The sequence below is a fragment of the Lissotriton helveticus genome, chromosome 1_1 (genome assembly GCF_964261635.1).
Source record: "Lissotriton helveticus chromosome 1_1, aLisHel1.1, whole genome shotgun sequence".
In the NCBI taxonomy this organism is placed as follows: domain Eukaryota; kingdom Metazoa; phylum Chordata; class Amphibia; order Caudata; family Salamandridae; genus Lissotriton; species Lissotriton helveticus.
The window spans coordinates 152,649,926-152,664,517 of record NC_136057.1 but is presented as its reverse complement, the minus strand read 5'-3'; the positions used below and the strand labels follow the sequence as shown (position 1 = coordinate 152,664,517).

General features: G+C 45.5%; 1 protein-coding gene across 1 annotated transcript in view; it reads right to left on the bottom strand.

The window, feature by feature from the left end:
* Positions 1 to 255: 255 nt before the first annotated feature.
* Positions 256 to 14,592, bottom strand: part of RPS6KB2 (ribosomal protein S6 kinase B2) — a 172,505-nt gene continuing 158,168 nt past the window's right edge. The window contains exon 15 of the mRNA XM_078659228.1: positions 256 to 3,318. Within this exon, the coding sequence (XP_078515354.1) occupies positions 3,159 to 3,318 (160 nt within the window). The 3' untranslated portion in view covers positions 256 to 3,158. The remainder of the gene's footprint in view (positions 3,319 to 14,592) is intronic.

Below are 14,592 nucleotides of genomic sequence, written 5' to 3'. Positions count from 1 at the left end.
CTGGTGTCTCAGCCAAAATGGAGTAAGCTCTGTCTACAGAGTGGTGGAGATTCACACTTTCTGAAGAGTCTTGTGAATCAAAGGAGCAAAAAGCAATTAACAGAGGAACGTGTCTGACCAACTGATCAGAAAAAAATCCCCCAGAGCAGTTGTTCTTAACCTAGGGTCCGTGAGGCCTACTCAGGGGGTCTGCAACTGTTTCATAAAATTAATAATATTAAAATTAATGTATAAATAAAGAAGCAACAATGAAAATGTGATAACCTTTTCTATATTTGATTGCGAATTGAACAGAATATTTCAGCATGTTTGATGTACAATTGTTTTTCCATTTTTGTGTATTGTTTTAAAGTTTAAATCAAAGAAATAGCAAAGGCCAGTAGTGCCCAGCCTTCAATAATAACTCAGTGGGGGTCCATGGATTCAATCTATGATTCAGGGGGGGCAGAGGGGGTGTCAATAGGGGGCAGAAGAATTTTTGGTTCATTTCCCACTTTTGTGTAACATGTTTGAGCCCACTGAGCATGACCGACTGAGAAACACGTCCTTCTAACACATCCATAGATGAATGGCTAGTTGATGCAGGGTACAGGACTTTATCCCTCCACATTTGTTCATGCAGAACAGGGCTGCTCTGGGTTACTTAGTAAATGACAGTCACACGTTTCTATACAAGAGAAAGAAAAGATTTAGGAACCAAGAAAACAGCTTTCAACACCAGAAGGCGGACCACAGACCATGGGTGTACAGGCAGCCTGCACAAATAATATATACATTATATACATAACCACCCTCTTTCACCCCTCTTTCTGCATATGATCATCACAAGCAGTTCTTCAGAGGAATTATCACCACCCTTCCCCATCTTCCGCCTAGCCCAACATAAAGACTGCAATGCATTATAAGACCACAGCAACCACGTGGTCTTCAAGGCCTCTGTAATGAAAATTAAAAACATAGGCATCCATAGCAGATCTCCTGAAATTAATGTATTCAGTGGGGGCGGAGGGGGTGTCAATAGGAGTCAACAGGGTAAGAACCCCTACCCTAGAGAATTTTCCCTTATGTGTAATGAAAACAGGGGACACTGAATTTTCCTCTTTCATTGCCATAAATGAATGGCTAGTTGATGGAGGGTACAGGACTTTATCCTTCCACATTTGTTCATGCAGAACAGGGCTGCTCTGGGTTGCTTAGTAAAAGACAGTCACACGTTTCTATACAAGAGAAAGAAAAGATTTAGGAACCAAGAATACAGCTTTCAACACCAGAAGGCGGACCACAGGCCATGGGTGTACAGGCTCTGGTGGTACTGGACAATACTGAGAGGAGTTACACATTGTAAAGCAAATAAATCACTGTCCGTGTAGACATGTGAAATTTCCCCGCTGAAGCCACACGAAGAGCAAGTCTACAACAGTTTTTTGTAATGATGATCTTCTTGCGCTATGGTTCTGAAGATGATCCCAACGTGTGGCCAGATGAAGTTCCATGGCTCACACTTTCATACCGCGAGTGCAACTACATGAATGCAGGAGGTCATTAGCCAAAGTAGACTCTAAACCAATAGCTCGCTTCTTAAGGACTCAGACATTTGCTTGTTGGTTTCAGAGACCCCAATCTTTCTGGTGGAGCACAGACCATGCCCAGAGAAGCATCAAGTGCAACCATCCAAGTCTTTCGGATGAGTATCACACACCGATATGAAGGTCCTTACCATATCCTTAGGAAACAGAGCTCTTTTCAGCGGGTTGCCCAAGGGAGGCTTGGATAGATGAAGATGGGATGCCATCACAGTGGGTATCTGTGTAAACACCCTGGCAAGCATCTGTACTGCTATTGTTCACCTCCAAAGGCAAATCAAACGCGCTGCAATGCGATTTCTGAATGGGGTTGTGGAAGTATGTATTTCAGACACACAGAGGCTAGTCAATCTACGCAGATGCAACACACGGCACATTTGAGCCACGCTGCCCAAATGAAACGAATCTAGTAGTAGAAAGAGATTCAGATTGTGCAGTCTAAACTATACCTTATGCCTGCACTCATTTTTGGGGACAATCTAAATGCCTGGTACAACCCCAGGCCCTTCTTGCAATCTGAAACTAGTTTCTAGAAGGACGAAGTTCAGAGTCTCCTGAATAAGTTCTGAAGATGGTTTCTGAAATTTAGAGGGAAGGAAGATGCATCTTTCAAGAGACTCGGGGGGACATTCTGAAACGCACACATTGGCCCTTTCCAATAGGGGACCACCGTTGTTTAAATAAGGAATGTGAACCTCTCCCTGAAGTGGAAGGGTTGAGAAACAGATGTCTTCTGGACAAAATCTCTACTTTCATAGAGTATTGCTTCCCTTTGGCAGCCTGTCTCACTTAAAAGGTTTTACATTCATTTGCAGGTTAATAGGAACACTCTGGTTGGCAGCAACACCTTCAGTCAGAAGCATCATATACTGAGGTTCAGAATGCAAGTGCTTTGGCTGGAACTGTCATAGATGGCACTGTGTTATTTACAACTATCTGCATCATAGGAGAAAGATATAGTCTCATGCCCAAAAGAAATTCAGATGTGCTGAAGGCTCTTAAAACATACTAACTGCCATTCCAAGCTATACCACATCCCATACCGAGCCTCCGTGCTCAGTATGGGAAGCATGTACCATGCAACCTGCAGGGTGCACAAATGATATATACATTATATACACAACTACCCTTTTTCACCCCTCTTTCTGCATATGATCAACACAAGCAGTCCATCAGAGGAATTATCACCGCCCTTCCCAATCTCCCTCCTAGCCCAACATATAGACTGCAATGAATCATACGACCACAGCAACCATGTTGTCATCAAGGCCTCTGTAATGAAAATAAAAAACATAGGCATCCATAGCAGATCTCCTGAAATTAATGTATTTTGGCTGTCCATGATTGGTTGGGTGTACGTGTTCAGTTGTCCGTTTCCCACCACTGATTGCCTGCAGGGATCAAGCACATTCAGTCTCTCTCTCCTAGAGTGTCCCGAATTGTCTCGTCCTGGCCCTATGCGCCTCTGGAGGGGCACAATTCACCTGTTGAGAACTTCATTTTCAATGTTCTATGTGGTTGGCTTAGTATTTGTGGCCAGCGTGAAGAAAATCCATTCCCTCGTCCACTATGGGTTCATCTCCCTTTCTTCCCACGCCGTCCCGTCTTTGACTTTAACCCCTTCGGGTTCTGGATTGCTAGTGGTGGCGTGGTCTCAAACCGCTGGGTAGTTTCCATGGGCTCCACATTACTTGTGCTTGGCTTGAAGGATTCAAAAGGTGTGAACTTCAAGGGGCTGTAGAAAAGGCAGAGAACAGGAGTGAGTCACCATCACTACAGCACTACAGACGAATAAGCATCAAAATCACTTCCAGTAAAGACACCCCTTAAACCGCTGCCCGTCACCGCCTAGATATGAAGACGTCAAATACAGATCAGTATGAAATAAGATCAGATGTCAAGACACTCAAAGGCACAAGACTAGAAGTGAGCAATTCAAGACAGCTTTTGCAGAAATGCCCTACAATGGTGTCCTATTGATAACTTAGAAACAATTCATAATATAGACACAGACTTTTCTATACCGATACCAAGCCACAAATGTCAAACTCTACACAGCCAGTGGGAGACATGCCTGAAGAACACACCAAGAAAAAGACAAATCCAAAGCCTCACACATGCCTGCTGTAAAAGGACACAGAACTGGACCTCTTCACACAACGCACAGGGATTTGTACAAGTGCAAACATACAGCAGCCCTGGTTCCCAAGCCTTCACAAACCAAAGTAAAAACAATGCTTAAAATGGATTTCTTGGATAGCAAGATCTTTCCATACTGGTCAATTACTGACTGGAGGGTTTACCAATGTGTGGAATTCGACTACTGATGATATTGGCAACAAAACTATTCAAAACAGGTGCCAGTCTATTTTGATAGTTTCACAGACCCAGATGGAAATTAGTGGCTTCTGTTTTCTTTTTATAATTTCCTTATTAATTCATTTGTTTTACAGGTTTACAGTATCTCTGCAGTAAATCAAAACGGCTAAAAAAAATCACCAGTTATCAAATTTCATGTAGACATCTCTAACTCTGTACATGCATTACAATTATTCACATTTATTTTTTCTTTCAAGCACATTGTGACTGGTTTCATAGCTGACTTTTTCATATATAATACAGATTATCAATTCATAGAGAAATAAATAAACATGTCATAAAAACATTAGTCCAGAATGAGCTATTGATTCACTCCATCATTCCTAGGTGGCATCACAACTTCATCAGGGCAATTCTTACTGCCGGTACACAAGTTTATCAAGACTCCTACTCTTTTGCTGGTGTATAATTTCACTGAGGAGAAATATCTACCCTCATAACGGATCGAATCAATTGCACATTCTAGATAGCGCTTCTTACCCCTGATGAGGCTATTAAGTCCTCCAATTCACATAAAAATTCCCGGGCGTCCCTTTAGAGTGCATGATATGGGTTGTAGTTTGACCTACACGGAAGGTGTTGGGTACGGTGCACAAGCATTGGAACTTGCACCAATAATAGTGTGGTGCAATGGTAACTGCACATAACCATGAGATGCTGCTGAAAGGTGTATGTATGTTTACAGTAGCACATGCAAAAACCTGATTAATCCCTTACGCTTCATAGTCATACGCACTTGCGATCCAAATCTTGAAAGTGTAGACAAAGAAAGAGCTTCACCAGAGCAATGCTTTTTGAAAGGAGAGATGGCTTAAGAGTAGGCCCAACCTAGAGCAGAGTGATCTAGTTTGGGGGTAGGAACATAGTTCATGCTAAAGGAGGAGAGGTCCAGCGACTTCTTTAAAAACCTCTACCAAATATAAGCAAATGTGTTTATTCATAGATCACCCAACCTTACCATGTAAAATAATCCGTTTTCGATAAACTAATTACAAGTGAATAAATATAGTTGTCATAAAGTCTGCACAGACGCTCCTCGCCAGGCTCCCATGACATTTAAAACAACATGATTAAATTGAATATCTATTAGTTTTAGGTTTGTATTGATGTTTATAATTTCGTCATACATTTTAGAAATTCGAAGGGATTAATACTGGGACTACCCATGTAAAGGTTGATATAATTAAAAAACCATGGAATTAACTAGAGTCTGCTATTTTTGGGACCAGAGTGTTCCTTCTGATTATGGTTTTAAAAAATCAACTTTGGAATGTTGGAATTATAGAATGCAGACCTCCGATTCAAAGCATCTAGCCATCAACTTAAAGTGAACCAGGGACTACAAACTGCTTCGGCTAATCACGAATATGTATGTTTAAGTTAAAGAGAATGCCACTTACCAACCAGATCTGAAGCTGATGTCAGCAAGATGCTCCCACGATTACTGTAACACCAGAGACTGGACAGTTTTCTTAAACAAGTGCCCTCTAATGAGCTTACTGAATATCTCAGAACGTGGAACCAAATTAGTGACCCATATTTATAGGAATGTCACTTTAGCATGGTAAATCTCAATTAATGGGACAACCAAGTGGCCTCTGGAATTGACTGAATTGAAATATAAAATTGCTTGAGAACCATCAGAAATGTTGTAGCGATAAATAAAGTCAGATCAAACACATATCTCTGAAGTACATCCAATCTTAAATAAGGGGGTTGGACCCGAGTATTAAGGTGCAAAGTAAAAAAAAATTGAATATGGCGATCAGGAAACCCAAGTGATTGAGCAATTAGATTGATCGCTTTGGAATAGGGAATAAAAAGCATAGAGTGTACCAGCAGCTTGAGGTAACAGGCGCCCAGGAAAAAGATAGACGATCATCCTAAGTGCACGTCTGCAAGACCTTTCCCGAAACCCATTTGTGTACTGGCCAAGTTCTGCTCCAGCGCAACAGACCAATAACGCTGGTCACAAAAATCATTTTAGATTGAGCATGGAAAGCAAACGATAGTTACCAGGAATATGAGAATCGCCTTTCCTAAGGATTCCCAAAGAAAATGCACATTTCTACTTTTCAGGTATCTTAGAGCCACTGAAACTGGCCCAAACTAGAGTAGGAAGAATTCGTGCCCATCAAAGTGGATATTGTTTTTAAAATGCTAACGGACAAACCATCAAGTACGTTGGCGTTGGACACATGATATTTTTAAGAGCTGGATAACTTGGCGGTTGGAAACAGTCACATCAGGGCTATCTCCAATGTTAGTCTCAAGTGAAATTACGGTGGATGATGCATTATTATAAAAAGTGCTGAAATAATTGGGCCTGGTCTTGTTATTAATCTTAGGGTTAGAGTCATTGCTTTTAAATTGTAATCCACCAGACACACGATTCCCCCCAAAATTACCAATAGCAGATTAAGGCCCTTTTTAGGTCTCGGACCGAAGGCTGGCTTGCCAGCCGGAAGTCGGAGATTTAATGATCTTCAGTAGGGCAGTTTAACCCGCCTCTCTCCTCTGTCTCTCCTCCATTGGCTGGCTTCCTAAACGGAGGCCAGCCATTGGAGGAGAGAGGCGTCCCTCGAAAGAAGCTCTGTCTCTTTCGGATTCGGGGGTGTGTTCGTACTGTTCTTTCCACTTTTTAGCCACGCCCCTTTTTAGAACCCCAAACATGCCACCGAATCTGAAAATGTTTTTAAGCTTGCGGCCGCCATTTTTTTTTTCTCGGTGAACGCTGTCATGAGTGGATCCTGCTGCCGCTCCAGAGTCTCTGCGTCTGCCGGTGAGGATCGTCTTGTTTTAGTTTCATTTTGATAATGATGCTGGCTGCACAGCGCACAGCTAATAGGCCCAGCGTTTGAGATCTATCGGCTTTGCCAAGGCTTGTTGGTTTTGAGAATCACGCCATCCTAGCTGCAGCAGTCTCCGCCTGCACCCTGCGATGCCCTTGCCTTCATCATGTCTGAAATCCCTCGGAGAGGAGCCCCGGGGAGAGCAGCAAAAGGTGGCGGCCGTTTAATCGGAGCCGAAAGGTGGAGTGCGGAGATACGCAGCGCGCCTTCTCGGGGGCGTCAGAGGGCGAACAGAGCACAGACTCCAGATGGCACCCTCGGAAAATGGATAGGACTACAACAACTGCAAGCGGTGCAGTGGCACTCAGCGCGCACACCACAGGGCTTCTCGCCACCACCACGGCTGCTCCCTCCTCCCTCTCTCCACTGCCGGCTGGAAGCCCTCATGATAGCAATTCTGCAGACACAAAGGAGACTCCCTGGCGGGCTTGCTGAGGGATAAAGGCTCAAAATCTTACCACAATTGATAAACTGCTCGAAAATTGCCCTGATCGCATACAATTGTCCCAAATATTTCTGAAGTAGGGACGATTACGCCAGTGGTTTCTGGCTGCCAAAATCCACGACCGAGTTCTAGAGAGAGAGAAAAACAAATTATCCCACATATTTTAGAGCTGAATAGCAATCGTACTCTGGGATGGGTACACCGTTTCAAAGCAGAGTCTTTCTCAGCATGGATGCCCCCAGGAGGGGGAGGCGCGCAACTGCCTTCCCTCTCTAGGGCAGGGAGGCCATGGAAGAGGGCTACAAACACTTTGCATCTCCGTCGCTCCCTTGAGCTAAGACACGTGGGTGCCCCGGAGATGGGCCTCTGACGTTTGTCCCGCTCTGGTTGCCAGTTCTAGACCAGTGCAGCCTCTGGCATGGCCCCAAAGAGCTCCTACCCTCCTCCCATGAGCAACGGATGTGTTGGTGCTCTGTCACCGAAAAGACGTGAACTCTTTGGGAGGGAGGCGCAGCTCCCTACTTTTCATGGCCCCGTCCTTAAGTTGTTTGCACTTTAACCTCTGCCTTGACAGCAGAAGTTTCCTGCGGCAAAAAGCCATTACGTGCCTGTCTCCACTGCAGAGCCGCAGAAGAGCACTTTTAGCAACCATCAAGGGGAGGGTTCTTCGCTTCAAGCACCAACGGACTCTGACAAAAACTTACCTCAAACGAGGTGACAATAGAAATATTGACACGTGTTTCACTTTGGGGCAGGGTGGCATCACCAGAGAAAACAACTTGGAAGGGGCTAAAGTGCCCTAGCTTATGTGTACATTGAGTTTAGTATCTTATTGATAAAGCTCACTGACAAACAGGCGCCAACACTTCCAGGCACTACAGGCCTATGCTCTTCATACAAATCATAAATCAGATGGGTTAAAATCAAGGTGGTGAAAAGACGTGGGGGATAGAAGGGGGGGGGGGGGGGGGGGCGTTCGTCTAAAATATGCCCTTCTGTAAATCACCAATGCGATTTTAGGAAAACCAGGAAGTCAAACACGAATATTAAACTGTGCACAAAGTTCCAGGCAGTGACGTCCACACCTGCTTCTTTAAAAATCTTAACAGTAGCTTATCTTTCATCTGCTATGTGTCTAGCCACCGGAGAACGCCACGTCTAATAAAAAATGATTTGTGCTGCATTTGTTTTATTTCAGCTGTGCGCTGAGAACAGTGCACTTTTAGTACGGCTGCTGGTACGCCTCGTACCTTCCATTTACATTGATCGCGCCGTACGCCGCCTCACGCGAGAAGCGTGAGGTATAGTGGGGCTCTTCCCTGAAAGCCGTACAAAAGCGCTACGAAGCGCCCAGAAGCGCTAGTAAGCACCGTACTTTCCAGGAACTTTACCAAAAGCACTGAACTTGCCTAAAATAACTTAATTTGGCAAATAAGAACTGTGGCATTTTTTAAAACATTACTGGAACCTACCCTGAAGCCTGATGACTGTATTTTGAAGCCTGCTTGGGGAGCATCTGGGGGGAGGGGTCGGAGATGTCGTAGCCGAGTGCATGGATTTAGGGCGCACTTGTCCTCTCCGCACTGCCCCCTGGCCCAATTAAGAATAGGGTAGCGTTGTTAATTTTGAGAGGACTCCCTGTACTGGTCCGCACTCTGTCACTCCACAAAGCTGAGGGACGTCTCCCTGCCTGCCAAGGGTGAACTTGGCGCTGTGCTCCCCAAGGAAAGCTACCATAGGGCCGAGAAGTTAGTTCTTCATAGAGACACTGTCCTGCACTTTTCACGTTTAGACGTTGTTGCGAAAGCAGGGCAGCCTCTCACTTTCACAAGCTTCAAAGTGCTTCAAAAGTGGCCCGGTAGTGCGTTTTTTCTCATCTAAAGGTGTTTGTTGATATTTTGCTGTAGATTCCTGCTGTTTGCGTGCCCTTTTGCAGAATACGTGCGTCGGGGTCTTTGCCTATTGGACAAACCAATTCTGTGCACAATTAAGACTGTGTAAAGTCTGGTCCCTGTTTGCTTCGTGTGAGCTGCTCTGCACAGCCATGTTTTGGTGCTTATGTTGCTTGCGAAAAGGACTATTCGTTGCTGGTTGTGTTCACCCTGAGATAACCAAGACACACTCCCCCCTGCTTTGCGGCACACACACAAGTGCATAGCCCTTCTTTGTGCGCACACCCCACGCTGACACTTGGATGCATGTTCCTCAGCTGTTACAATTTTGGCAGGTGTGTTATTTGCTGAGGTGGGAGCTGGCCTCGACAAAGGCACCCAAATTGTTGTCAGAAACAGAGTAAAAGGACAACTGCTTAGATAACAGATCGTTCTGTTAAATGTCGCAAGAAACATTAGCCCCCTGGTTCTCCTGCCCCTTCGCTGTGCTTGTTCTCCTGCCCTCTCGCTGTGCTTGCTCTCCTGCCCCTGGCTGTGCTTGCTCTCCTGCCCCCTAGCTGTGCTTGCTCTCCTGTGTGTGTGTGTGCCTCTGTGTGCATGTGGCTCTGGGTGTGTATGTGGCTCTGGGTGTGTATGTGGCTCTGGGTGTGTATGTGGCTCTGGGTGTGTATGTGGCTCTGGGTGTGTATGTGGCTCTGGGTGTGTGTGTGGCTCTGGGTGTGTGTGGGGGCTCTGGGTGTGTGTGGGGGCTCTGGGTGTGTGTGGGGGCTCTGGGTGTGTGTGGGGGCTCTGGGTGTGTGTGGGGGCTCTGGGTGTGTGTGGGGGCTCTGTTTGTGTGTGTGTGGCTCTGTTTGTGTGTGTGGCTCTGTTTGTGTGTGTGTGGCTCTGTTTGTGCGTATGTGGCTCTGTTTGTGTGTATGTGGCTCTGTTTGTGTGTGTGTGGCTCTGTTTGTGTGTGTGTGGCTCTGTTTGTGTGTGTGTGGCTCTGTTTGTGTGTGTGTGGCTCTGTTTGTGTGTGTGTGGCTCTGTTTGTGTGTGTGTGGCTCTGTTTGTGTGTGTGTGGCTCCGTTTGTGTGTGTGTGGCTCTGTTTGTGTGTGTGGCGCTGTGTGTGTGTGTGTGTGTGTGGCGCTGTGTGTGTGTGTGGTGCTGTGTGTGGTGCTGTGTGTGGTGCTGTGTGTGTGTGTGGCGCTGTGTGTGTGTGGCGCTGTGTGTGTGTGGCGCTGTGTGTGTGTGGCGCTGTGTGAATGGTGCTGAGTGTGTGTGGCTCTGCGTGTGTGTGTGTGGCTCTGTGTGTGTGTGTGTGTGTGGCTCTGTGTGTGGCTCTGTGTGGATAGCTTTTTTTGTAGGTGGCTCTATGTGTGGATAACTTTTTTTGTAGGTGGCTCTGTGTGTGGGTGGCTCTGTCTGTATGAGGGTGGCTCTATGTGAATGACTCGGTGTGGGTGGCTCTGTATGTGTGTGTGTGTGTGTGGGTGGCTTTGTGTGTGTGGGTGTAAATGCAATAGGTCATGCATTTGCCAGCGATTAAGCTATTGGCATTGTAAATGACAATGCCATATATTTAACGATAAAGCTATTAGCAATGTAAATGACAATGCCATTTATTTATGATATAAAAAAAAATGCCATGAGCAATGCCAATAGCTCTACCTTTAATAATGCCGAGACCATTGCATTGTAAATGCTTGTTTTTAATGCATATTGGTTTCTTAGGTTATGACATTTTTAAATGTGGTATCTGTTTTTATAATAATTCAAAGCTACATTATATGGTGCAAAGCTCAAATGGCTTCAATTATGTAAAAGCTTCCTCAATTATCCATGTTATTAAATGAAGATACGATTTCTTAAACGACTGAGTAGTTCGTTATGTCTAAACTATGGGGTAAAGCTTTTTAATGATGCACAATTTTGTACAGGCTAACACTGAACTCACATATTTTGACAATTATATTTAACAATTTAATAATTTGATAGTGTGTAGGAATTTTGTATACATCTTGAAATCGTCACAGACATCAAAATATATTAAATTGGGAATAGACTTATTAACTGTAAATGAACTCTTCCGACAGACTGTTGTGGCCGACACAGGTATATTGCTCTTGAATTGCCCATTCAAGTGGTGAAAATGATGCTTGCCATTGTATTTGGAAAGCAAGCTGCCCCTAGAATCATTTACCTGTGCAATGGAGCTTGTTTTTTTTTTTTATTCTATGGCCTGCTATTGTTCGCCAGGAAGTTCTTCAGTCATTGTATAATTTGTCATATTTATTCTTATTTTTGCTTGTACAGTCTGTTCATGCTGTGCTTGAGATTGTGTGCCTTTTGCCTGCGGCGCTCCAATTCTATGGCCTGTTATTTTTGTTTGTTTTATTCCTGCAACAGTTCTCTCATGTAACGTAACTGGTTCTATTGTACAGTGCTCTGACACTTTCGGGTAAAGTCCGCGCTTTATAAAAATGCATTAAATAAAATAAAATAAACAAGCTTGTAACTTCAAGAGAACTCTGTAGATGACCGATCTTGGAATTAAAACTGGCCCAACAATAAAATTAGTTGATCGAAGTTGGACAACACAATTACAGAGAGGACTAGAATAAAATCAATTTGTAGCATTTTAGTTAACTTTTAAACTGTAAGAAAATAGCCGACAGATGCATTAGGGAGGGGATGTTCGTGTTGGCTATTACCCAACAATGGGGATGGCTATAAAGGATCCTCGGATGCACGCACCAGAGGATTCCTTTTTCAAAAACACAAGGGTGGGATAGAAGTGGAATCTGCCCCTGCCCCCTCCTGCCCACCTGACACAGATTCCCTAAGACTACAGGTACCAGGGGCAGGTGAGTGCTATCTCCCGCTCCTGTTGGGAACACATAGCCAAAACAGCCTCCCCAGGTTTCAGGCAGGCTTCGGTAGAGAGTCTCCCCTTTCCAACAAGGTCTTCCTGAAACTGTTTCCTGACTGAGGAAAGGGGTCTTGCCACGATCCACAGCCACAAAACCCACTATGTCCCTAGGTGTTTGGGGGGGGGGGTCAGCCCTTGGGAACGGGCCAATCGCCTTGAGGGGCAATATCTAAAAACATAATGTGTTTTGTTCACCTAGAGGCGCGATCGCTCCCATAGGGCAAATAAAATCGAAAAATGAAATTGTCATGGAGTTGGCCCACCTGACATATAGGCCGGCCACCTACTGGGCCCTCATTTATTTTGGGAATGTATGTTTTTCACCCCCTCCTCCCAGGAGAAAATACAAAAAAATTAATTGAGGAGGGAATGTGTGCTTCATGCCACACAGACGAAAACCCTGAAGACATGGCTCAGCCACCTTGGGAGCTCTTTTTCTATTTTTTTTATAAATCTGTGATTCCCCTTTTACAAGAGGAAAGTAGGAGATTTTATAAGAAAAATAATCTCAAATGGACCAAGAGTTACAAAAAATGTGGCAAAATATGTTTGCATAGAGTGGAAGCCCCTGCACAAAGGCTGACTGGCCATCATTCAGTTGCTTATTTCTGTATTTGGTTGCTATTCTAATGAGGAGGTAAAATATTTGCCTATCAATCAATCAATCAATCAATCAGAGTATTGCTGCTACTGCTCGAAGAGCCAGGTCTTGAGGAGTCTTCTGAAGGCGAGTAGGTCTTGGGTCTGCCGTATGTGGGTAGGGAGGGTGTTCCAGGTCTTGGCGGCGAGGTAGGAGAAGGATCTGCCGCCGGAGTTCGTTTGTTGGATGCGGGGGACAGTGGCGAGGGCGAGGCTGGCGGAGCGGAGCTGGCGGGTGGGGGTGTAGAAGCTGAGTCTGCTGCTCAGGTAGGCAGGACCCGCGTTGTGGAGTGCTTTGTGTGCGTGGGTGAGGAGCTTGAAGGTGATCCTCTTGTCGACGGGGAGCCAGTGCAGGTTTCTCAGGTGGGGGGTGATGTGGCTGCGACGGGGGCGTTGACGATCAGTCGGGCGGAGGCGTTTTGGATGCGTTGTAGTCGTCGTAGGTGTTTGGCTGGGATTCCTGCGTAGAGTGCATTGCCGTAGTCCAGTCTTGTGCTGACCAGGGCCTGTGTCACCGCTCTTCTTGTTTCGGTCGGGATCCACTTGTAGAATCTGCGGAGGGTGCTGTAGCAGGAGGAGGAGACGGCGTTGACCTGCTTAGACATGGAGAGGGAGGAGTCGAGGATGAATCCTAGGTTGCGTGCATGGTCAGTGGGTGTTGGTGCTGTTCCCAGTGTGGTCGGCCACCAGGAGTCATCCCAGGCTGAGGGGGTGGGTCCGAGGATGAGGACCTCCGTCTTGTCCGAGTTCAGCTTCAGACGGCTGCTCCTCATCCAGTTGGCGACGGCCTTCATTCCCTCTTGGAGGTTGGTCCTTGGTGAGAGAGAGGATGAGCTGGGTGTCGTTGGCATAGGAGATGATGTTGAGGTTGTGATGGCGGGCCACTTGTGCGAGTGGGGCCATGTAGACGTTGAACAGTATCGGGCTGAGAGATGAGCCCTGGGGGACGCCACAGATGATGTCGGTGGCTTCGGATCGGAAGGGTGGGAGGCGGACGCTCTGGCTCTATTAGCAGGTTTTAAAATCATAAAATAATAATGTAAGACTATCAAACAATGTGTTGTATAATGCAGCATTATTTACCTTTTCTTGTCGCATAATTTAGTCAAACTTGTCCTATAATTGGGTGGTGTCCAGCCGCATGATTCCAGTGACCCTAGTGATTGCACTGTGTGTTTTCACAAGGAGCACATCTGCGCACAAAGATGCAGGGGCTACCATATTAATATGTGCTTCTTGAGATCAAAAGTTGATTTGTGCCTTCTGGAAATGTGTTGTATACTGGCAAAGGTCCAGCAACTCCCTCAACAAAGCTTTGCATAAACCATGACAAAAGTATGCTGTTGTATTGGGAAATACTGCAAGGTGAAGTAATACTATGTCTTTTTATAGTGTCTTTGGAAAACCTGCAGATTCAGCTAACAAGAGAAGTAATTTTGTGTTTATTTACCGTTTCACACATCACATACGCACACATCCAGCGACTGATTTAAAACAATACTTCTGCTTTCTATATAAGACTGTGTTTTAGAAGGAAGGTTTTAGCCAGTACGCAGAGATGGTATCTCGTTGGATGACTGATGCCCAGGCCCTAATTCGGGGGTACGGAGGACAACTCTGAGGCAGGATCAGGTACTGAGACAGCAGATACTGAGACAGCACCTGAGAAAGAGGAAAATGGAGCAGAACCTGGAATCGATTTTTCAGTCAGCAGAGCTCCATCTGACGACTCTTCTTCAAACGATTCTGAGGGACATGATGATGATGATGGCAGTCATACTGTCCTTTCGCAAGAGCAGTTGTGCAGCAGAGCGAGCGCAGCAGGGTAGACCAACTCAGAGAGCAGGCATGGGTGTTGCAAGCACAGAAGGAATGCTCTTGGCAGCCCCC